The sequence below is a fragment of the Bombus vosnesenskii genome, unplaced genomic scaffold, assembly GCF_011952255.1.
Source record: "Bombus vosnesenskii isolate JDL3184/JDL3185 unplaced genomic scaffold, Bvos_JDL3184-5_v1.1 scf7180000013320, whole genome shotgun sequence".
NCBI classification, from domain to species: domain Eukaryota; kingdom Metazoa; phylum Arthropoda; class Insecta; order Hymenoptera; family Apidae; genus Bombus; species Bombus vosnesenskii.
In genome coordinates, this window is record NW_022882965.1 from 539,636 (window position 1) to 565,675 (window position 26,040).

At 35.9% G+C, this 26,040-nt stretch overlaps 1 protein-coding gene across 2 annotated transcripts in view; it reads right to left on the reverse strand.

Moving 5' to 3' along the window:
* LOC117235810 (LIM and SH3 domain protein Lasp) overlaps nt 1-26,040 on the reverse strand; it is a 41,589-nt gene that overhangs the window by 4,437 nt on the left and 11,112 nt on the right. Inside the window, exons 2-4 of one of the 2 annotated variants that reach the window (XM_033498168.1) lie at nt 22,859-22,953; nt 3,588-3,859; nt 1,924-2,130 (exon numbers count right to left, since the gene is read on the reverse strand). In XM_033498168.1, coding sequence (XP_033354059.1) covers nt 1,924-2,130; nt 3,588-3,859; nt 22,859-22,953 — 574 coding nt within the window. The remainder of the gene's footprint in view (nt 1-1,923; nt 2,131-3,587; nt 3,860-22,858; nt 22,954-26,040) is intronic. The other variant, XM_033498169.1, reaches the window with a different exon arrangement.

The following is a 26,040-nucleotide window of genomic DNA, read 5'->3' on the forward strand; positions in this document are numbered from 1 at the left end:
AGCAGAGGGAAATAGAGCAGATAGTGTACAGGGTGTTCCATTTATCACTATCATTTATTTTTATCTCCTATCTATTCCCGCTCTTTCTTCATTTTTAGACTAATTGTAACTTACGAGTTTCTCAGCAACATAGTTTGGATGAAATCGTTTAACTGTTCAAGATTACTGTCCCCACTACTACAAGTTATGTCACGAGCAGGGATCCTCTTAAGCGAAGAGAGGTTATTCCTATTCCCACTGCTACTCTTGATACAGTCATAAAGATAATCTGGTATATTGGCCAAAAAGTCACATACACAAATAAGATTATATTGCTATCGACAGTGATAGTGGCAGTGAGAGTATGATTAAGGTATTAAGGGAATTGTCTGGTAACCGTGATCGCGAGCCACCTCCTCTATAAGTTTTGCATTTTTCTATTGTAGATATCATAGCAAAGGATACATCTTTGTATATTGTAGACCTATCTACGTCGCTATCTTAAATATTTTACAACATTTTCTTTATTGCACTTATGTATTCGTATTACTATTATGTATTCTGTATTCATATGTATCGTTATACCATTATCATTGCATTGAAACGAAACACTTTATTTATGAGAATTATCAGTCTACACAATTTTTAGATCAATCAATTAGAATTTGTCTTGTCGTAAGCAAGCAAAATTCCATTTATCTTTGAAAGTTGATCTCTTAACACATTGTTGACCGGCAATTTTACTGACAATTTATCTCATGTCACCGGCTAAAACAATATAAATAAACTTTAATAAATTTTATTTATTATTCAACGTTTAATATTTCTTTTTCCTATGATAAACAGTGTAACAATCACCTACGCGTAATGGCACGCAACTTTGCAAATATATCCAGTTTCGCTGCGTTTTTCTTTCGAAGAGCACACTCTACACGCTCTAGTCGGATCTGTTTTTCTGCCAGTGACTATTTTTTCTAAGACGTGGTTTCTCAGTCGTCCGGAAAGCCTGAAGGGTGCATCATTATGAGAAGCTGTTTTAGAAATTCGAGAAGCGTCTGGTGCAATGCTGCGTTCTTTGGAATCCACAGTTATCCATTCTCTAGCTACTTCCAGTAGAAATTTTGTGTATCTCGTTTTATTTTTTGGCAGATAGGTACAGTACGTTTTGTATGCATCGGACAAGGTGCAGTTTATCAGAAAAAATGCTCATTTTTTCGACCACTTTAATGTTTTTCGTAAAATACTGCCGTTCGCCAAAAACTGATCTGCACGATCTACCCCTTTCATGCGCTTATTGTATTATAATATGCACGTAGGTTTAATGATATTGTGCTGGTCTAATATCAGACTCGCTATCTTCCGATACAGTATCATTTTCCGAGTCACCACAATTTGATTCACAATCACTCGGACAATCAGGTAAAACATCGGCGTGTAATTCATTGAAAGACTCTTCATTGCTACGTTCCGTCATCGTTGACATTTTTTTACAACAAAGGACACGACTTGACGAGTCTTGGCCATGAAAACACGAGTTAACTCGTGGCCGGTCAACAATGCGTTAACTTACAAAATTTTTCATTGGATTGCCATTAGAAAGTGATAAAATATCGCATTATTATAATAAAGAATAGCTGCGGATAAAAGTGTATCTGATACGTGTTTCACGGGATACAAATTTCAATATCCGATACTATAGTCTGAATCTATTAAGATTGACGACTAAAATAAAAAGATCTGTCAAACGATTATGTATTATATTATATATTTACATCAAATGAAAATGAACCACTCTGTACGTAGCTTCCTAACTAGACAGATTATTATAAAAGTAACTAAATAAGCAAAAAGTAAGAAAAGAAGATGTAAAACTTGGTTCTAGAGCTAATCTTTTCTTAGAGAAGTTAGGAAGAAACCTACTCTGTAAAATGGACGAGAACTCACCTGGTCCCTTGTCGCTCGTATAAATCACAGTGGTTGCCCCAGCTTGCCTGGCGGAATAGGGGCTCGGTCTCACCTCGCTAAGAGGATCGTAATCGGCGATCCTACCTGGTGTCCTTTGCACCTGCGAGCTCGCAGTTCTAGCGGCCGGTGGATTCGCGTTCACGCCCGATGTAGGCGCGATCGAACCGTCCGTGTACTCTACGTACTCTAAAGTCAACAATACACAAGCTGCCGATATGCTTTTCCGACAACCATTCAAACGCCAACTTAAGCGATTCTCTCCAAGATACGAATATTCTCAAATATTCTAACTCAATTGGCAAGTTTCAGAAGCAGCTCTAGACTTTTCAGAGTTTCAAATAGATTTGATGTACGCGTTCGTCGAATACCTAGCCCTGATATCTATCGATCGAACGTATACAGGGCAATGGGAGAGATAGCGTTGACTAAGAGACAATTAACATACAAGCGAATATTAGTTGGTGACAGTGCATAAGTTCATAGATTAGTAGGACTCTTCGCTTCTTTTAAGTGTTTGTTAGTACATTGAGGATAGTTTGATCAGGGGTACGTTAACTCATTAAGGACAATGGTTGTGTTAATGCAATTATGTTGTAGTTTCTTTCTGTTAGTCAATTTGTATTATTAAAGCCTGTCTTTTTTCTTCATGTTAACAGTATAAAAGAAACTTTCAAGAATTTATTTCATACTTTCCTGAATAGTTAATTCTTTTTCCACATAGATACTGTTTTATAAAGTTTGCAAAATGTTATGTAACTGTAACGCTATGATAAACTATTTTCTCTTTGAATTATGAAAGCTCTTTTATGTATGTTATTTACGCAATACACTTATATAAAGTATATGATATTCTATAATATACAGGGTGGCTGGTAACTGGTGGTACAAGCGGAAAGGGGGTGATTCTGCGCAAAAAAGGAAGTCGAAAATATAGAATTACATTTTTTTTTTTTTTTTTTTTTTAATTTTTCCATCGAGACAACGATCTACAGTGAGACGTATATAACGAGACGCGATAAAGCGCACGCGAGCCGAGCCAAAATTCAAAGTCGATTTTCTCGAAAACAAAGCCTCGAACGAAAAATTTTTATTCTATATTTTCGACTTCTTTTTTCGCGTAGAATCACCCTCTTTCCGCTTGTACCACCAGTTACCAACCACCCTGTATATACTTTATACTTCAATAAAACAATATATAAGAAGATACTTTATATCGTTATTTATGCATGGAAATTAATGTATTTATAATAGCACGGTACACTATTTTTCTTTAAGTTATAAAACCTACTTTATGTGTCTGATTTCTATATATGTATTGCATTTACACATCTTTTATTCATTACTCCATTGTTCAGTCCTTAACGAGTTAAAATCTACTTAAACTTGTAGAAGTAATTTAAAGTTATCTATAATGAAATCTTAAACCTTCAGATTCCATGCGTATCACAATTATCAAAACAAGTAACGAAAAAATGCTTATGGAATAATCTCACGAGTATTACGAACATTAATATCTGTTAGGTAAAGAAAGCTTCAGGAGCTTCTATTCACCGATTACCAAATCGCGGATACAAATACTTAAACAATCTAAGCAATACGTGAATAAAGAGTACAGGTAAACCATAGGACAAGTCTCAACTCACCGATCTGTTCGCCATTTTCTCCGGTCATCGTCCTCTTCTGCTCCATGATGGCCTTCTTCTGAAGCTCACCGTGATAAGCCACGTTCGAGATGATCTTGCTGTTCTGCTTGATTCTCAAGGTTTCCGGATCATCTGCCACCTGGGTGAACTTGCCTTTTGCCTTCTCGAATTCGGCGTGATACTTCACGTTACTCTGAATCTTCGTGTTCTCCGCGATACGCTTCAGTTCCAACGTTTCCGCCATCGTGGTGGCCTTCGCCTTTGGTATGTGTCTGAAATACATGGAAGTAAAAGACCGGACTATATGGAAAACTCGATCGCCAGGAGTAGAGCAGTGACGTGTGTCGATCTAGCAACACTTAATTAAGCATCGATAATCGCAGCGAGTTCATGGTGAAATGTTTCTGATACTTGTTCCACGCTAGTTGAGAAACGATGTCACTCGAATTTGTAAGTTTGCTCGAGTCATTGAATTGTGTTTTGAATTAATATTGGCTTCTAGAGGGCTACGTTGATTTGAAAGGATTGTTATTTATTTGAACCGTTTTGAGGAAAATTTCTTTTTCAGCAACAAATACAATAATACAATAGTATGAATTATAATGCGAAATTTGAAAGAAAGGAACGAGTCAAGTATGATATTCAAAATGCGAAATATAGTGGCGGAAATTCCTTCAAATGATATTGCGTATATACAGGGTGGTTGGTAACTGGTGGTACAAGCGGAAAGGAGGTGATTCTACGCGAAAAAAGAAGTCGAAAATGTAGAATAACAATTTTTCGTTTGAGGCTTTGTTTTCGAGAAAATCGACTTTGAATTTTCGATGGGTACGCGTGCACTTTATCGCGTCTCGTTATAACGGATCTCACTGTAGATCGTCGTCTCGATGGAATAATATAGAATAGAAAATATAGAAAATATAGAATAAAAAATTTTTTTTCCATCGAGACAACGATCTGCAGTGAGATCCGTTATAACGAGACGCGATAAAGTGGACGCGTACCGAGCGCAAATTCAAAGTCGATTTTCTCGAAAACAAAGCCTCAAACGAAAAATTTTTATTCTATATTTTCGACTTCTTTTTTCGCGTAGAATCACACCCTTTCCGCTTGTACCACCAGTTACCAACCACCCTGTATATTCTCAATCTTTTGCTTATAATATAGAATATAGAATAAAATATAATCGAAAATATAGAATAAAAATTAGATCCGTTATAACGAGACGTGATAAAGTGGACGCGTACCGAGCGCAAATTCAAAGTCGATTTTCTCGAAAACAAAGCCTCGAACGAAAAATTTTTATTCTATATTTTCGACTTCTTTTTTCGCGTAGAATCACCCCTGTCCGCTTGTACCACCAGTTATCAACCACCCTGTATGTAATAAGTATCCCACAAGTGTTGACAAATGTGCAAAGAAGGGGACGATTCCACGTGAAAAGAGGGATGAGGTCGGAAATGTAGAATAACATTTCTTTAACACGCAGGCTACTTTGGAAGAACTTAAAAATGTTACAGTTGACACATGTCTAAAACGAAGAGGATTAAAATAAGGACAAGTGAGTCATCTTGGCTGATGCGCGTTCCTCATGGAGAAATTATGGAAATCACAGTGAATAAGAGTTTCGAGTGCACGACAAGCGGTCGATGACGCCGTTGGTTATCGCTTACATCCTTTGTGAAGCACAGTTGATAATCGTACCGCAGGGAGAAGAGTATGAAACATACTCTGAACAGACAGTGACGGTGAAACACTTAGAAAAGTAGAGAAGAAGATGGACAACGTTGTGTCTTTCAATTTACTAAGTGAATCTTTTTTTTAAAGCTTGCCGTGTGAAACCATAGAGATACAATTTACTAGCATTCTATTTCTATAAAATTAAATTACCATCAAACTTTTCCCAAATCTTCTTATCAACTTTCCGAATAAACTAATATTTTTACGTCTTAATTCCATCTTGTTTTTAATGCAAAGTTGAAACTATCGTGGATAAGGAAATAATTATCTTCCGAATCATTTATTCTGAATTTTTTGACATTTTATTAGATTATTAATCTTACGGATATATTCGATGGTACACGTAACGCGCCAATTAATGTTGATCAAAATCAAAGCTATTTCACCAGGGTGCATCGCAATGAGAGCATCGTAATTCAATGGAACGAAAATGATGCGAACCAGAAACGTACTATACTAAGTATAATTAATCGGATGCAAAGTTTCCCGCGTTTCGCAACGAAAACTTTCGACATCGGCTTGCGATCGTGAGTTTTTGCTCGTTTCTAAGCCTGCGACGAGGAAATAAAAGGCTTCTTATCATAGCGTTCAGAACGCACGTTACAACAGACGCTCGCGTGAATCGAGCGGAATAGAATTACGAGGTCGTTGCCGGTGTATTAATTAGGGGAGGAAACGGTGAGACGATGGGATGGACGCGTAATCGGATGCGCATACGTTTGAAACAAAGAAGAAAGTGGTGAAGAAAAATGGAAAAGAGAATGGAGGAAGGAAGAAAGAATGAACTGTAATAATTGAGGATGCAATCAACATTTAATAGATATGTATTCGCAAATCTAGTTGTAAATCAATTCCAATAAAATCAAAAGTTTCGCTTAAGAAAATTTGATTGTCAGTTAAAAATTGCTTCATTAAAAAAGAAAAAAAAAGTGAAGAAGAAGACAGGAAAAGGAATTGTAATTTCAGTGGGATTCAATATCGTAAACAGATAATAAGCTTTTAATTACAGTTCTTATAAAATCATTGAATTTTCTTAGCCAATGCATAAATTATGCATAAAATTACCGCTCTCACTCTTTTCAACGTATAATGCTTCTATTTAACGCTATTTTCCTTCTCTGTTATATCCTTTTCATTCACATGCAAACTTATAATAAAGTGGACCCTGCAATCCTACCACTACCTCTACTACTAGTAGTTGCTAATTAGTAAAATTTCTCTTTCTTTCTCTCTCTTTCTCTCGCTCTTCCTTCCTGAAGGATGCCAGGCTCCGATGGGGAAAATTTGCATCCAACGCATGACGAGGAATTCGAGGCTTTATCAGAGGACCGCGACGCGATAAGAGGAGCCAGGTATCGCGTAATCTTTCACAGTTTGTTGAATAATCGCGTCGCTTGGCTGGTAATTAAAGGAAAGTGAAAAGGAAAGTAAAGAAGAGAGCACAAAGAAAGGAGAAGAAAAACGCAGCGACGGTTCCAGTCGCAATCAACGTCGTCGGCGAGCCCAGGATCAACCGGAGCAGGCTAATAAGCCGATATCGAGAGTCATCCGCCGGATAGAAACGTTTTGCAGAACAGGTCGTCCGATCGAATCGATACAGGGCGGTTGTCGATCGAGGCCGAGATCGAAATACATGCGCCTTTCAATCATGTGCGTATATGTAAATAACTCGCAGGAATTAAAATAATTAATCTTGCTTCTTATAAACTTTGCCATTTTATTATCTTTTTAGAAAATTCCGGTCTCAAATTTATTTATGGCACATTATAATAATTTTGTTTCATTCACATGGGTACAAGCTACTTATCGTTTTGATTCGCCTTTTTATGACAAAATAATACTACGTTTAATACAAAAGATGGTGTTTCGTATCCTAAAAGCGAAAGAAATAGAACAGCGTAGAACGTGTCGAGCTTAACTCGAAATAAAACTGCAAGATATTAAAGGATTCAACCACTGATAATACGATTCGCATAAAGGGAGAAAGAGGGATAAATAGAAATAAATAGAAAAATACTAGACAACTAAATAAATATTAGAAGAACTCGGCTGCTTCACATACTTGATTCTGCAACGAAAGACCTGTAGATCGGTTGAATAAAAAAAATTTATAAAAGGTGAAAAGCCTAAGAATTTTTTGCACTATCCGATTACTCGGCTTTTGTTTCCTTCCCTGGATGAATCACAAATTTGATGTAAAATATATACAGGGTGGTTGGTAACTGGTGGTACAAGCGAAAAGGGGGTGATTCTACGCGAAAAAAGAAGTCGAAAATATAGAATAAAAATTTTTAGTTCGAGGCTTTGTTTTCGAGAAAATCGACTTTGAATTTTCGATGGGTACGCGTGCACTTTATCACGTCTCGTTATAACGGATCTCACTGTAGATCGTTGTCTCGATGGAAAAATTTAAAAAAATTTTTATTCTATATTTTCGGCTTCTTTTTCGTGTAGAAGCGTAGACGCGTTTTTCGCGTGAGATCCGTTATAACGTACCATACGCGTACCGAGCGAAAATTCAAAGTCAATTTTCTCGAAAACAAGGCCTCAGACGAAAAATTTGTATTTTATATTTTCGACTTCTTTTTTCGCGTAGAATCGCCCCCTTTCCGTTTGTACCACCAGTTACCAACCACCCTGTATAATGGTATCATTGTTGCTAAGTTATATTTGAGAGGGCACCGGTACATAGGTGTGCAATGCGATTCGATAAATCACGCGTCCGCTATCGCGTTTTGTAAACACCTTGTAATCAAGAGAAGCTCTTGTCAACGACCACAGAAAACGTAACTCTATAGCGAACAGATACTAGCGAACAATATTTACAAATGAACTTGTACTTCTAAATTATTCATTGAAAAAGAGAAACAGACATTTTCAGAGGTAACAATGAAAGAAGATAATAATTCTCAATTCTGTCACAAACAGACAAACGATATTTTCAAACAAAGTAGTACTCTTACATTATTCAAAAAAAAAAAAAAAGGATTTCAAAAGTAATAACAACAAACATCATAATGCTATGGTAATCAGATAGTAACGAGTAATAACTCTGTACTCTTGCATTATTCCTTAAAAAAAAGAAGAAAAATATAAAAAGCAGAAATCTCAGAGATAATAAGAAGAGAAGACGATAATTCAGTATTTTTTCTGCTATTTCTGTGTGTAAAGAGGAATCAGACATGATTGTATATGGTGACAAATTAGTCATACATTGTTTTTTTTTTGTTGAATTTTCCTTTGGTATGCATACACATCGTGTAGAGAACCCGCATAAGAATGCAATGAAAGTTCAAGTGTATCTGTGACACAAGCGTTAACGAGTGACTAGCTCCGATTAGTCATTGCGTTAGAACGCGCGAATAAATTATATTGAATATCGTTTCATGAATCACGCACGGCTAGTCGTCGGTTCACCGATGACTTCCATCAGCTTGATTTTTCCAACAACTCGTTTTCAATTCATTCATCCGGCAGATACATATATTAACAAACTCGTTCACCTGGTCGATTTCAACCTTTTTGCTACATTCAACGGTTACAAATTCAAATTCCACGTCCTGTTTCCTGCGTTGTGAAAGTCTAACTCTATGAAAAGATCTGGCTGAAATAGTTAAATGTAAGAAACAAGCGTAGAAAACAACTCTTGCGAAAATAAGTTCTTATAGTGTGACCGACGATGTATGTGTCCTGATTGATATAAATAGTGATGATAAATAGTAGTGCGTTCTAATTGATATAAAGATATATAAAAAATGTATTAAAAAACATTAGAAAGTTTTAGTAAAAGAAAAAATAAAAGGAACAAGAACTGGAGCAAGGAATATACACAAAATCCTATTTTCTTCAATTATTCTAGCTAATTACCTTAACAAATCTTACAACATGTGCGCTGTTACTCACTTACGGAATCCATTTGACATTGCACATCTCTTTCTCATTCAAAATATCTTTCTTTTTTCAAAGTAATATTGTTTGTTTCAATATACTGTTCACTACTTTAAACATTGAATGGGTCATAAAAGTTAATCTATATTTACTATGTCAAACGAGTATTCTGGTTTAGAATGCCACTAAAATATTTGTTTCGAATCTTCTTCGAAAGAAAGTGTGAAGCTTTCTTGTATCGTTTGTTGCACACACATTTATTCACGTGAAAATAATCAACTGTATGTGAGTTAAATAGGGCACAAGGCCGAAACACAGAAACCATCGATAAGAAAATATCTTATAGATTCTTTGGATAAAATCTCGAACAAAGTCTTTTTAAAAGTGACGTTCTAAACCAGGATAACCCTTTAATACAATAAACACGGATTAGCTTTTACGCTCCATTTAATGTTCATAGTGGCGCCTCGTTAGTTGGACACAAAAGTGCGAAAAGGTGAGCCGCGTATCGTGCCGAGCAGCTCACACCAGCGTAATCAAGATTTGTGTCACGAGTTCGTTTTCCATGTACGGCATCTATAGCGTTGTCTACCCCAGGTAATTGTGCCAGCCAGGTTACGTAACACGTGGTTGTGCCACGCATGAATATAATAGATACGCGTACCGGGCCTTTTGTCGGTCCGCTTCACAGAACTGTGCACTGTGTGTGTTCTACATTATACACCGTTAATGGCTAGGATATTTCCTGTCGTCTCGAGGATCCACGCTATTCGCTCCACGCTACGTATTCGCATCTGCATAAAACTCCCCGTTGCCTGTGCTACCGCAAGATGCAACCGATTGGCGCGCGCTTGCGACACTCCTGACATTTAGTGATCTAATGAAACAGGAGATGTATTTGGTACGTTGTTTTCCCACTTAGAGAATTCCTATTTTTATTGGTGCTTGTAATTTTCCTCTAACGTCATAAGTTTTTTATTATCTTCGTCTTCTCTTCTTCTTTATTTTTGTTTAATTTGTTCAGTATACAGGGTGGTTGGTAACTGGTGTACAAGCGGAAAGGAGGTGATTCTACGCGAAAAAAGAAATCGAAAGTATAGAAAAAAATTTTTCGTTCGAGGCTTCGTTTTCGAGAAAATCGACTTTGAATTTTGGCTCGGCACGCGTGCGCTTTATCGCGTCTCGTTATAACGGATCTCACTGTAGATCGTTGTCTCGATGGAAAAATTAAAAAAAATTTTTATTCTATATTTTCGGCTTCTTTTTTCGCGTAGAAGCGTAGACGCGTTTTTCGCGTGAGATCCGTTATAACGTACCGCACGCGTACCGAGCGAAAATTCAAAGTCGATTTTCTCGAAAACAAAGCCTCGAACGAAAAATTTTTATTCTATATTTTCGATTTATTTTTTCGCGTAGAATCACCCCTATCTGCTTGTACAACCAGTTACCAACCAGCCTGTATATTCCACCTCAAACTGCTATGTTTGGTACAAGCTATGAATTTGAAATTACATGCATTTTGTAGTAAAGTTGTTGATATATTAAAAACGTATACTTTTCTTATCTTATACAATATCAAAAATTAAACAAATCAGTACAATAAAGTTTGTCTATTATTTGTTACAATCTTGGAACAAAGATACTATAATTATCCTAACACTTTTATACGGGGCTGTATGTGTATGTACAGTTATGAATACATGAATAAGCAAGCTCTTTATGCTAATTTCTAAAGTGTTTTTAGAATCTCTAATTACTTTGTCGAAAGTGTTTGTCGTAGCTCTTTATGACGATCATGTCTTGCTCTTTGTATTCATAGGAATTTATGCAGCTTCTTTACAGCTAGTGGGATAGTTTTTATATGAATTCAACTTGATTTAGTTTATAATATTTTCTTGTTCTCGCAAGACAAGTAAAATTCCAATCCTTGATATATTTACTATTACTGACGCACATGTTGCCTCAATTCGGTTATATAAATATTCTTACGTAAACGCAACTGCGGCATTTTCATTTTTATAAATTCGAACAAAATAAATTATAAGTTTCGTGATGTTTTTCTAATATGCCAAACTTCCAATTGATGATCTTTTGAGTTATTGCCATTGACAATTATAATCGTCACTATGGGTGAGTGGAAAATGGATAAAATGGACTGATAGAGGAAAAGGAAGCTCGTCTAATAGACGGTTCCAGGATTTCAACAAAGCGATGGAGCAGAAACAGCGCTGAATGGAAGTAAAGGTACAGACAAAACGATTTTCTGAAACGTTACGGAAATCTTGAACAAGGATACAAATTTTTCGGGCTATCAGATTCAGTGGAAAGAAAGACTGAGGGCAGGTGCGGACGAATGGAATATTTTCAACGGTTTATAATAAATGAAATGATAAAAATTAATAAATATGTAAGAACAGCGGGAAAGGCAGAATCCGAGGAAGAGAGAAAAAGAAGACAGCCAGAGGCGATTGCTATATGTTAGACTTTAGCCTAAGAACATAGATACGGAACTAAGCCAAAGGTAGACATGTGAGAGTGTATAGATTAATATAGGATAGTGGATATAAACTAAAAGAAAGATATATAGGTATATTTAAGCTTTTATTATTAGATATAAAATGAATGATAAGATGAAAGCATGAATGGGTGTGCCTATTTGGATATGATTGCTGCTCTATATAAAGTATGGGAATGAGTGAGAGTCAGAAATATGTAAGCTAAGTGCTTTTTCCCGAAAAATAAATAGAAACGAAAACAACGATAACTGTCTTTCACTATTCAAGAATTGAAAATTCACTGTGAATTTATAATCAATAATTACATATCCTCGACTACTTTACTCCCTAATAAAACCTTCGAAAAATATCCTTTCTAAAAATCGAATCCTGTCAACCATAGAAAATTAATAGATCCTCGACCAGTGTTTATCCCACGAATAACGCGTAAGAAAGTTAAGAAATAATTAATGCGAAGTACATGCAATAAGAGCAGTCGAATGCAAAGAATCGTGTAACTGCAGGCGATCGTGGCATGGACAGGTATACCGGTCCTGCAGTATACAACCACAAGGTCTCCTTTTTCCAATGACGTCTCGTTGGGGAGAAATTTTCCGAGACTGGTCTTATTGGATTCCGTAACCGCTGGCAGGAATCGCGAGAATGGCTTCGGAAGTAGCCTGCCTAGCAGTGTCGGCACAGAGACCGAACGAAGCCTTACTTCGACCGCATTACTCGAATTCCAACGAAGGCCGAAACGAGATTCCCACTTTTTCTTCTTCGGGCTTGTGTCCCTCTCGAGCCCGTAAAGATATCGACGAGGAGAGACAGCGTGCCACTGTGAACGAATTGAAATGTCGCGTATCAAAGAACTCGATCGATCGAACGACGATTGAGTTTCGAGCTGAGATGCTTCGGTTAACCTATTAACTCGGAGCAGACGAGTTAATTCGTTCTCCGGATCACAGATCTTCTCGACCTTGTGATTTCTTCATATAAAAAGTTTTTATATTTTAATCGTGGTTTCGTTTCTGCGTATTTGTATATGTAAAATAAATTGTATCTATATTCGCAAGAATTAAAATTGATAATTGAAACTGGTTTAGCTTTATTAATTAATAGATCGCGAATATTTATGCATTTATATACGGGAGATTTAAATATGTAAGGGTGTAAAGAATACAGATGAATACAGATGTTTCCATATTTTAAAGTTTTTATATTTTAGTCGTGGTTTCGTTTCTGTATATTTGTATGTGTAAAATAAATTGTATCTATATTCGCAAGAATTAAAATTGATAATTGAAACTGGTTTAGCTTTATTAATTAATAGATCCCGAATATTTATGCATTTATATACGGGAGATGTAAATATGTAAGGGTGTAAAGAATACAGATGAATACAGATGTTTTCATATTTTAAAGTTTTTATATTTTAATCATGGTTTCGTTTCTGTATATTTATATATGTGAAATAAATTGTATCTATATTCGCAAGAATTAAAATTGATAATTGAAACTGGCTTAACTTTATTAATTAATAGATCGCGAATATTTATGCATTTATATACGGGAGATTTAAATATGTGAGGGTGTAAAGAATACAGATGAATACAGATGTTTCCATATTTTAAAGTTTTTATATTTTAATCATGGTTTCGTTCCTGTATATTTGTATATGTAAAATAAATTGTATCTATATTCGCAAGAATTAAAATTGATAATTGAAACTGGTTTAGCTTTATTAATTAATAGATTGCGAATGTTTATGCATTTATATACGGGAGATGTAAATATGTAAGGGTGTAAAGAATACAGATGAATACAGATGTTTCCATATTTTAAAGTTTTTATATTTTAATCATGGTTTCGTTTCTGCGTATTTGTATATGTAAAATAAATTGTATCTATATTCGCAAGAATTAAAATTGATAATTGAAACTGGTTTAACTTTATTAATTAATAGATCGCGAATATTTATGCATTTATATACGGGAGATTTAAATATGTAAGGGTGTAAAGAGTACAGATGAAAAATTATAATATTTAGTAGAAGAGATTTAATTTCAAATTTCTCCGAGTATGTTCATAAAAATATAAAATTGATAAAATATAAAAATATTAAATTTACCCAAGTATCTGTCTGTTTATAATCTTCTCTTTGAAAGCAAAGGTAAGAAACTAGACCAAGCAGAACACGTAAAATTATAGGTATAGGTACAGGTATAGGTATAGATTAAGTAGATCGACATTGTAGAGACTGTAAACGAAATCCTTTTCAAGGCTGTGAGGTGGAAATACAAAGATGTAAACATATATAATATTATATATAACATTATATAAGAAATTATATATATAATCTCTTTTCGTAACAAAGCCCCTGATTTCGAAAAATAATATTCAAGGACTAAAACAAACTTCTATCTATACAACAATCCCAAATGTAAGAAAACTCAACAAAATTCTGAAAAATAAGAATTTGCATAAATATTCTCAACCTACTAATCAAATTTACAATCTACTGATTTCGTAATTTTAGTAGTTCCTAGTCTAAAAAAAAATGGTCTAATTAAGAAAAATTAAAAGTTAGAAAAAAAACGGTTTGTCTAGACATCCGCAGTCCATTAATTACTCATTTCCGAATAGTGAAAGTTGCTACTTAAGAAGCGATCCAATTAACAGGTTAAAAATGAAAAACATAATTACTTCCCATAAGCGTTATTCGCGTCGTACGAAGTGCAGTCTGTTGCAAGTAACGCGACAAGAAAGCTTGTCTGATACAGGGTTGTAAAATTACACTTAGGCCGAGTTGTCTCAACTATGGTGGGGTTTAAAGGTGCATTGTGGGACAAGGTCGGTTCACCGTAGCCACGCAGTCGGGTCACGCTACGCTGGCCACCCCTTTTACTCTTAGCTGTTAAATTACTCCGAGTTGAGGCCACGCGATTTAACGACGCCAATACTTCCGGCATTTTTTCTTCGGCGATGCGAATTTCTCACGTGCGGAGTATAGAGCTTAAAAGTTTAGTATGAAACCACTTTTTACAATTCTATCCTTATTGCGAATATAGTACATATATTTGCGAATTTCATAGAGCCGTTAATTCAATACGAACTCGACTCATACGAATTTTCTTAAAAAAAAATTTTTTTTTTTATTTAATATTTCACATTCACAATTTGTCCAATTTGGACATTTGGTAGAATTTTTTAGCTGTTTGATTGTCATGTGGGCGGCTACCCCCAGCGGGGTACCATCTTCGTGTTTGTTGGGTTATATCCTTTATGAGAATTTTTCTTTAAATGTGCGAAATTTTGTCCTATCTCCGCAGGAAGACGAGCCAAACGGCATAATATAGCGAATCATTGAAAAGATTTCAAGATAACGTCACCGGACTTCTTTTCTCTTTAAAAAGCGAAAAATTGGAACCTTGAAACACCTTTGTGTTGCAGATTCTTTATCCTGATGCGACATTCTTCGCGTTCTATCTTGATAGAGCAATGTTAAATACACTCTGTCTATTTGAAAACTTGAGAGAACTGTTAATCGAATTACTATCGTAACCTTAAAGTTTATCTTTTTTATCGTTATACGAAGATTTCAAAATAACGTCATTGAAATGTAATTTTGCTCTCTTCTGACGTGAGCTTTTCAGAACGAGAAAAGATTGACCTTGAAACACTCTTATACTTGAAAAGCGGTATTCGTATCTGTACGCGACGCTATCAGAAATAATATAACTCTTATCGCATTTTTTATTTCATAACTGATACTTTATCATACGTAAAACATGCGCAAATTCAAATTCAGCAGCAAAACTCGAAATGAGAAGACGGTTAAATATAACGATCATCCTGTACAAGTTAATATGCGGTTCATTTAAATATCTTGATCATATACATAACATTTAAAAGCGATTTTAATAAAACGAATGAATAATGGAACGATTTAGAGAGACGTACGACCGTGTAACGAGCGTAATTTACGTACATAAATATATTACACATACGCAATGCATAACGACCACTGTTTCAGATTATGCATATACACATATGTGTGTTCTCGAGTTTCTTCCTCAGTTCGTATTTTATTCCCGGCCCTTGTGTCTCGTTTTACGCTACCGTGACATTTTTGTTCAACGTACTGTTCTAAACTAAAGTCGTTGCTTCCAACAAAACGGAGGAAAAAGAATGTAGAAAATTAAAATGAAATTTCCTTAAAATATTGATTTAAATAAAGGTGTGTTTCACTGCTCAATGTTTAGTCTTAAATATGTGATATTCACATAGAATTATTGCTTTAGCTTCATAGTTAATTACATTACAACTTTACTCACTGTTACGCATGTTACGTTCCCATGACTTATGGTATAATGAATTCCGAATAATAATAAACGTAGAACGCTATTTTATGGAAAATAACGATGTATGCATTTACATTAATTCTCAATCAGCTACGCATATTTCATACTCACAGTTTCCATACATTCAGAAGTTGTAAAAGTTTATTAACACGAATATCAGTTGGCTATGATTTTATAGCGCGTTTCGAAAAGTGATTCGATTTTGAATAATTCTGCGTTGATCTATTCAAATGATTAGAAAGTGAAATCTCATTCTTACAGCAGCTTCTTTAATTGTTTTTCAAGTGATCACGTGAGATTAGCAATCGGAGAAACTGCAGAACGATACTAATGACTGGCAATTAGAGAAAGGACCGACGATTATGAGAGTGTGCCAAGTTGTTCTGAGGTGAACCGCAGCCACGCTGCATGCCTCCTCTAAATAGAGAAGAACGAGGCAAAGGGAAGTGATTCATTCGTGGTGAACCGATGACGATCCGGAGGATGACATCATTTCCCAACGAAGAGTTGAAATTCGGAGGAGACGCGATCATTCGACCACCGGGCAACCGTGGATAACGCCACCGGAAGGAAACGATGACTAATTTCTCAATAAATTATGGAAATTCCGATACTTCACAAGTTTTCTCAATCATTAGAAATATCGTAGAAAATGATCTGCAGCAGAAAGGGAAAATCTAAACGTTGTACGATCGAGCTAGTATCACTAGCAGGAGTTTACAAGTTACAAGTTATCAGTGTCAATAAATTCTCTTGCATAACGATGAAAATAACAAGTTTGATAATATGGTAGAACTTTAATTATCCGAGCTAATTATAATACACGCTACTCGGATAATCAAACTATACAGATAATCGAATAAATTTGTTTTCGCGTCAGAGAAGATAATTTATATTGAACTGCTTTTATAAACACTAAGACTAAGATATTAAGAAACAGAGACAACATTCTTTGATTATAAATATAATAATTTCTCGCAATCTTTATTCTTGTTTTTCTCCAAGAAAGAATTCCACGCATGTATAACTGAACCTACGTTATTCAAAATTCAGATGTTACATTTAGCAACACAATGTCCACCAGTGCGCACAATCCTACTATTAAACAATATAAATCCATGTAAATCGATTCTAAACATTCTTCCCGTTATCTCAGAATACAATGATTTGCAGAAGACCAGCCGCAATGATTCCACATCTGAACATGCGGCAAACGTAAAATGTATTAATTACGGACAATTAAAATCTCAATTTGCCGGCAATTACGTTGCATAGCTTCGTATCCAAGGTGCTTTCATCCGCGGGAAACAACGATCGTTTTCATTTCTAACGTTTCCGCACGCGTCCTTATCGAGCATCGCCATCATCGTTGCTGAAACGTTTAATTAAAACAGCGAGGAACGCAGGTATCGCTCAACCAGCATAATGACTAAGCGCGTCTACGTGCCTGTGCCATCCTGTCAATTACTATGATAACGAAAGGAAAGGGAGGAAGACAGAATTAAAAAAAAAATAGCAGTTGGCGAAGAGAGGCGCGACAGACGCGGAGGAAAGACGCAGAGGAAAGACGCCGATGGAGAACGGAAGACGAGGAAAGGAACTGTCGCGTCGGTGGAACAAAAGCGGCCACGAAGAAACACGTGTTACCTTTTGCCATAGGCATTTGCCGGGTGTAGTTAATTCTGCGCGCGTCGCGCGACGACAGAACCCGGAACAAGTGTTCGCGCGCATTTGTAAGCAACAGTACATCAACCAGGGGAAACGTTTCGCTTAATTCAAATTGTTTTCGCGCGCTTCACGACGTGGGAAACATCTGCTGGAGACATGGTTGGATTGGACCAGCTTTGGCGAACAAATGAAATTGGTACGAAGGATGATATGCAATGGAAAATTGAAAAATCGTGATAACAGCTGTATGTAATTCTCTAGTATCTAATCTTGGATTCTGTTTAAGGATTAAATACAAGTTTCATTATGATATCTTTCCATGCTGTATCCACGTTTTGCAATTCGTGGAAGCTGTTAATCGAGGAAGACGTGTTAATTCCTTTTACTCGGAACCTGAATCTCTTAGAGATAATTCCTTTATTCGCATCAGTTTTTAGTATAATTTGGATAAGTTTTATAGCGTGTATATGTGGAAAATTTCATTAATCGAATCTCTTGAAACCCTTAGCGATTAGAAGTGATTAGAATTGTGTATTTAACGGTAACTGTGAGAAATCTCCTTTTTTGTCTATGCGAATCATTTCAATTATCACTTTCAATAATCAGCCTTAAATTGAAAATTGCGTAAAGATATTGTGTTCTTTTTGATATTCTTTTTGTATGAACGAATACTGGGGCGAAGGAGGTCATCTAACTAGCAGACAACGTACGTTGCTCATATATACGGGCTCATAAAAATTAAATGAACGGTGGACAGACGCGAGAAAGGGGGAAGATAAAGAGCAAGGGAAATGAAGGTGAGGGGTGAGCAGGACCGAGCGGGAGGATGCCAGACGAATGAATGAATCTCACGACTCACACGTGTTCTGCTTTGCTTATTCAGACCATCGCACCGTCTGATTCGCCACGCATTGCTCGACACATGCACTCTGTCATTGCCGTAGCGAGGAACGCGATGCCGCCTCATAAACCGTTCGATTCGCGTAATTTTTCTTCTCCACCTTATAGTCACGTTTGGTGTAATTGGTAGAAGCCGTATGTTATTCTCTACATAATGGAAGCTGAGTTTTCGACACAGAATCAAAGCACTTTTATAAGATGCGTAAGTATGCGGCTGCATCAATCGATGTCCACATAGTGTTTTAATTTACGACTTTGCTATATCGGTTCCACTAATTATATGCACGCAGGATATTCGAATTTCTACAGGGTGATTCTACAAACGAGGACAACGTGCAGTTGTTCTTTAAACGATGGAGATGAAGATGAAGATTCCGACGAAAAGCAGATGTCGGATGGTTTAACGAGATCTATCTTCTTATAACGTGACTTCTGCAAGTTGCAGTTGTTCTTCACCGAGCAAATGTACTTCCTTCTTCGAGGGAGGAAAAAATGAAACAACGAACCGTGAAATATTATACAGTTACAAAAGTTCTTTAAATTTGGAACTTGAAAATTTGAAATTTGAAATTCCTATTAACCGAACTTAAAAAAATAACAAAATTTATAGAATAACAGATGACTGTATATATGTATATGTACAATATACAGGGTGGTTGACAACTGGTGGTACAAGCGGAAAGAGGGCGATTCTACGCGAAAAAAGAAGTCGAAAATATAGAATACAAATTTTTCGTTTGAGGCTTTGTTTTCGAGAAAATCGACTTTGAATTTTCGCTCGGTACGCGTATGGTACGTTATAACGGATCTCACGCGAAAAACGCGTCTACGCTTCTACGCGAAAAAAGAAGCCGAAAATATAGAATAAAAACATTTTTTTTTAATTTTTCCAGCGAGACAACGATCTACAGTGAGATCCGTTATAACGAGACGCGATAGAGTGCACGCGTGCCGAGCCAAAATTCAAAGTCGATTTTCTCGAAAACGAAGCCTCGAACGAAAAATTGTTATTCTATATTTTCGACTTCTTTTTTCGCGTAGAATCACCCCCTTTCCACTTGTACCACCAGTTACCAACCATGAACCATAAAAATTGCAAATTTCATTCACACGGAATATAAAGATAAAATTCAACTTCGGTCGTGTATTAGAAATCCATGATCTATAAATAATGATCGAGAAAATCGTAACGTTCGCGTGTTCTTCGATTTCTTAAAGCCTCGCAAGGTATCGTCAATATGCGCGCAATCAAGCGAGGACGTTGCAGAAATTTCGTTTCCCCGTGGCAACGGAACGACCTAGTATTCGTGCAAATTGCAGGCCGTTACGTGGCGAAAAGACACAAAACGCCGGAGAAACGCAGATTCGATACGCGTTTCGAAGGATTTCATCATCGCAGATGCTCACTCGGAATACTCCGCGAGTCACTGCTTTACGGTAAAACGCTGTGCATACCGATCGTCTCCTGGATCGACCTGGATCATGAATTACGTTGTTCGATTTTGAAGAATCCAGTGCTATTGATTTGGTAAGTGTGGAATATTTGAAAAATACAAAATTCAATACACAATTCAACGACACCGAGTGATATTGATTATTCAAATATTATTTATTGGTAATATCGCTGTTTGATAATATATTTCAATTGGACGAGTCTAAAAAAACATATTGTGGAGAAGTTATCACGAAAAAGCATTAAATCTCGCACGCTTTCTCCTCGGCCTTCCCCTCGTATATTCCAACTGATCTACGTCAGTGACACGAAATTGAGTGGTACTTGAAATCAATTTCAACGTGTCAACCGACGATAAATAAGCAGTAACTGCACTTATTTTTTTTTTTAGTAACGCAGATGATCAACATTTGCAAACATATCGAAAGGAATTTTATACAAATATGGTGCGTTCATTCACCGCGAATTTTATTTCAATTGATTATATATGAATAATAACGATGATTATAATCTAACGCGAAAATAAGTGTATCTAATTATGGATGAATTCAATTTGAATATTTCCAACTTCTTCTAAGGCCCGGTGCAAACGAACGCTATTAGGTTGTCCGAAAAGTGTCTTTCTTTTACAGACACGTCTTTTACAACGATACATCTTTATACAAACATGAAACCTGATCTGTCGAACGTTGTGATCTTTATTTTGATAGAACAAAATGGATCATAGGTAATTCGATAAAATAATATAAAACGGGAAATATCGTGCATCCATTATTTCCTTATAAAACAAAAAATACTTTTCGAACGACCTAACATTTCACAATTTCAATAAATATTATCCCATTTACTTTAAATCTTATATTATATTCTCCATACTGATGTCTCATAGTAATTACAATATTATTTTGACAACTTAAGTCTAACATGCACATAAATATTTATTGTTCAATGTAGATGAGACATTTTATATGTATAACACTGATATACCGATAATATATGTAAATCTTTCCCCTCGAAAGGGGATAAAATTTTATTCTATTAAATTTTCAAAGTTAACATACAGAGTACAACAGTGCACCTTCATACAAACGTGAAACCAAGTCTGTGAAATGTCCCGGTGTTCATCTCAAACAGAACAAGATGGATCGTGTCGTAATTCGACACAATAACATCAAACAAAAACACATTGTGCGTCTATTATTTCCTCATAAAACGAAAGAAACTTTTCAGACAACCTAATGGAGTAACAGCGATACGAAGCGGTGGCAAATTAACGCAAAACGTTCGTTTGAACTGGAAGAAAAATTGAACGCCCGAAGCCGGCCTGCCGCAAGCCGCTCGCCTGCAACGAACCTAAATTCCTTCCAAATTTCTAATTCCTTATCAGAAGCTAAAGAACGACGTTTCCCAGAACACAGGGGAACAGATGGCATGTTTCCCCACGTACCGATGCCTGGTTCGCTCAATACACTTTCGGATCCTTTCACTCAGATCCCTATTGGAGACCATGAGTCGCAACGACGCGACACAGCGCAGTGGACGTGGCAAGGACACGGCAGCTGAAAGGAGCCACGATAAAAGGAGGATCCGTTGAGAAAACACGACAACTATACGTTATCCTGACCGCAGAATCGCGCGCTTTCGCCACCTCGACTGCATCTAACCATGAAAACTGGCCATTTCTTACGAATCCATGTTTCTTTCTCACCGATCATTTTTCTTTCACGTCTAAACACGAGCTTCGCAGTTTATTACACGCTGAAGAAGCTGAGTACACGTGTGACCGATGATTTAATTGAAAATGAGGTAGCTGTTAGTCATTAAGAATTAATAGCTTGGTGTAGTCACGGCGTGAATTATGTAGTTTATAACGTTCGAGAAATGATAAAAATTAACTGTTTGAATGCTTGAAAATCCGTTTACGAGATTATGTGTGTAATAGAGTAATTCGTTCACAGAACTATTAGATTGTCCGAAAAGCTTCTTTCGCTTCATAAGTGAAATAATAGATGCACAACGTTTTTTATTTTATATTATTTTATGGACTTATGTATGATCCATTTTATAGTAGAAGTAGTAGAATAAAATGGATCAAACGTAATTCAATAAAATAATATAAAACACAAAATGTTGTGCATCTACTATTTGCTTATAAAACGAAAGGGACTTTTCGGACAACCTAATACTTGAAATTAGGGAAAAGTTGAACGAATGTCTGGTAAACTCTATTCCCCTTAAATTTTACCATTGCAATTGTTATACTTTAATACTTTCATAAATCACGACGAAATTAGAGCCATTAGAGTTTGGATCCTAGAGAGTCTGTTTAAGATACCAATGACAACTGATTTACATAAATATTTCCAATTAAGGAGAAGTTGAACGAAGTTGAACTAAGAATTAATAACTTTGATTCCGTCAAACAAAAGTTTATGAAACACGGAGTTTGAAAGATGATAATAGTAAGAGTTCGAATGCTTGAAAATCTATTAAATGAGAAACTAATGGAGAAGCGATTTATGGAAATGTTTGGGATTAGCAAAAGTTAAACGAAAGATCAAAAAGAAATAGATCTATATATCGGAATTTATTATCCAAGAAGGAGGATGTTTATTTAATATTTCCTATCTATAATAAATGATAAACTTTTGGCTTTAATTACATAGATAAGAGCAATTAAGTGAACTAGTCATTATTCTGTTTAGAAAATATAGGATCGTGCATCATGTCGCAATATAAAGTGAAGAATTCTGTGCTACTTACGCCTCGCAGTATGGCTGTTTGTTGAAACCCTTGTACGTCCGCATGTTCAGAATCATGCCGCAACCCTGACACTTGAAGCACTGTTTGTGCCATATCTGCAAGAAATATATCTTTGAGTGAGTTTTCCCCTCGAACTTTGTACACAAATACATATTAATGAACCATTGACCAGAATATTTGTAAAATGTTATAGACGCTTAGAAAATAGAAGAGGAAATATATAAAAAAGAAGACAGAAATACTGGGTTGTCCGAAAAGTTTCTTTCGTTTCATAAGGTGATAATAGATGAACAATAATTTGTTTTATATTATTTTATCGAGTTAGGTACGATCCATTTCGTTCTATTTCTATTATTATGTTCGTGCATAATTCGATAGACTAATATAAAACGAAAAACATTGCGCGTCTTTTAGTTCCTTATAAAAGGAAAGAAACATTTCGGACAACCTAATACCAGGAATATTGTGCACATTGTTCATCTTCTTTTTTATATGATCAACTCCATAGAAAAGATAGAGAAAAATGATATTAAAAAGATTATTTTTTTTAATTTATCACGAAGTATCTATAGTATAATATTTATGTCATCTCCTTACTATAAACAAGATTATATCTCAATTTTTGCGATCATAGAAATGACCAACGGTCAAAGAAGGAATCGGCAGGTACGCAGAAAAATACAAGGAAAGAACGGCAACATATTCAAACCAGCTGGCTGCTGAAGCGAGCCTAACTCTCATAGAAAGAAGACTAAAAAGAAAACACCCCAGTAACCTCGCTAAAGAAATAAAATAGTCAAATTCGAAGATGGTATCCCGCTGGGGGTTGCCATCCACATGTTATTTAGCAATTAAATTAGAAAAATTTACCAATTGTCCAGCTAAACAAATTCTAAAGTACAAATTAAATAATAAAAAGAAAAGAAAAAAATAGAAATGACTCGTTTGATTCTGAAGAAGCTGAACGCTAACTATATATCCAAGTAATCAAATCGTGTAACATGCAACAAGCTATTTTCTTTATTTTGAAAGATTCATGAGATTTTTGAGCAGCTCGAATATAAATCCAGTATTTTGGTATCAGACTGAAGAAACTGAGAAGTAAAATGAAACATTCTGTACGATAAAAGTAAAAAAGAATACCAAGAACCATTCGTGTCCTATCATACGCAAAAACCAACAGTTTCGCTCGCCGTATTTTCACCCACGTGCAGGAAAGAAACATTATTCGTAGGTTTCTAGGAGAACAAAAGCCATCTAATCGTGGCAATGCCTTTGTTTCATTGTTATTCATTGGTAGCATCTAAACGATAGGACGCAGCCTCCCAACATTGTCTTTTCCGCGTGAGGATTTATCACGTGCCAACAATAAGCACGCACTCTGACCCAACTATCCATTTTCTAATGATAAATAAACGCGTGAAATAGTATTCTTCGATAAGATCGGCGAACGTTCAATGAGTGAAAAACGTAATCATCGTTTTTCTATCGAAGGTCGCGAACAATTGCAGATATCCAGAAGAAAATATCCTCGAACAACCCCTGCTAAACATTTTCATGTTTCGCAGTCTGTAAACGTAGATCAGAAACACGATATCTATGAAAATTAATTCGTTTTGTAAATCATCGTGCGTCGTAACTCTACCAAAGAGATCACAACGACAATTCGATTTGGAATGCGTTTGGTTCTGTATAGATCCATCGGTCGAACGTTTCTCACAGCTGACCCAGAGATAACCGAAGGCCGTCATAGTTGCTGGTCGATAATTAGCAAGGCTGCTGGTGATGTCAGATGTCGAATAAGGTCGCGGATCTTAGAGTAGAACGGCCATCGCGGGAAGGCCTACACCCGGAAAGAGAGAAATGACTCACGAGCGTGTGAGTCAACTTTGATCGCGGTCAACAAAGGGTTATAATTATTCCTCGTGAAAAACGCCTTGTCTCTTGAACGCTTTTTATTCTCCAGACGTTTCATTGTATTTAGGATAAAGTTTCTCTCCTTTTGTGTAAATTGTCGCAAAGAACGCGAAAACCAGTGAATTCTAGTTCAAACGTAAAAATTACCTAAGAAATAGAAGACTATTGACTATTTTTCGACCTACTGTGGCCCGCACATTTTTTAACTTAAATATATGTTAATAATATGTTAATAATATGTTAATAATAACTTAATAATATGTTAATAATATGTTAATAATCTAACATAAACGTTGACCAAAAATGGTCACTTTAATAATCGATACAAACCACGGTAGAAAAGAAAGACAATCTGATCTTTTTGTCATACGAGCCAACTTTATCTAGCAGTTGTATGGTTCTTGCAAAGCATTGTAAAATCGAAAACTAAAAGGCAGAGCAAAATTGCTGGCTAATTAACCTTCCAAAACTGATAAACGTTACTACGTATGCCCTAATTACCGCGTAGATAAGATAGTCTTTTGTGGTCTCTAATGTATCATCGATCATCGTTAATCAACCTCTTACGTGAAAAAACAGCAACAAAATATATAAATAATTCATCTATATATTATACAGGGTGATTGGTAACTGGTGGTACAAGCGGAAGGGGGGTGATTCTAGGCGAAAAAAGAAGTCGAAAATATAGAATAAAAATTTTTCGTTCGAGGATTTGTTTTCGAGAAAATCGACTTTGAATTTTCGATGGGTACGCGTGCACTTTATCGCGTTTTGTTATAACAGATCTCACTGTAGATCATTGCCCCGCTGGAAAAATTAAAAAAAATTTTTATTCTATATTTTCGGCTTCTTTTTTCGCGTAGAAGCGTAGACGCGTTTTTCGCGTGAGATCCGTTATAACGTACCGTACGCGTACCGAGCAAAAATTCAAAGTCGATTTTCTCGAAAACAAAGCCTCGAACGAAAAATTTGTATTGTATATTTTTGACTTCTTTTTTCGCGTAGAATCACCCCCTTTCCGTTTGTACCACCAGTTACCAACCACCCTGTATATTCAAGCGTATACTAAATTGTTAAAGAGAAATATCGGAAAACACTAAAATGCATGAAACACAATTAAGAAGATATACAATTTGCACTGTAGGCTCGAAATACGATGAGTTAACCAAATTTCAAGTTTCAATGTCTAATGTTTCAAAGCTTTAAATTTCCATGTCGAATTCTTCAATATTTCAAATTTCACATGTCCATGTTTCAAATTTCAA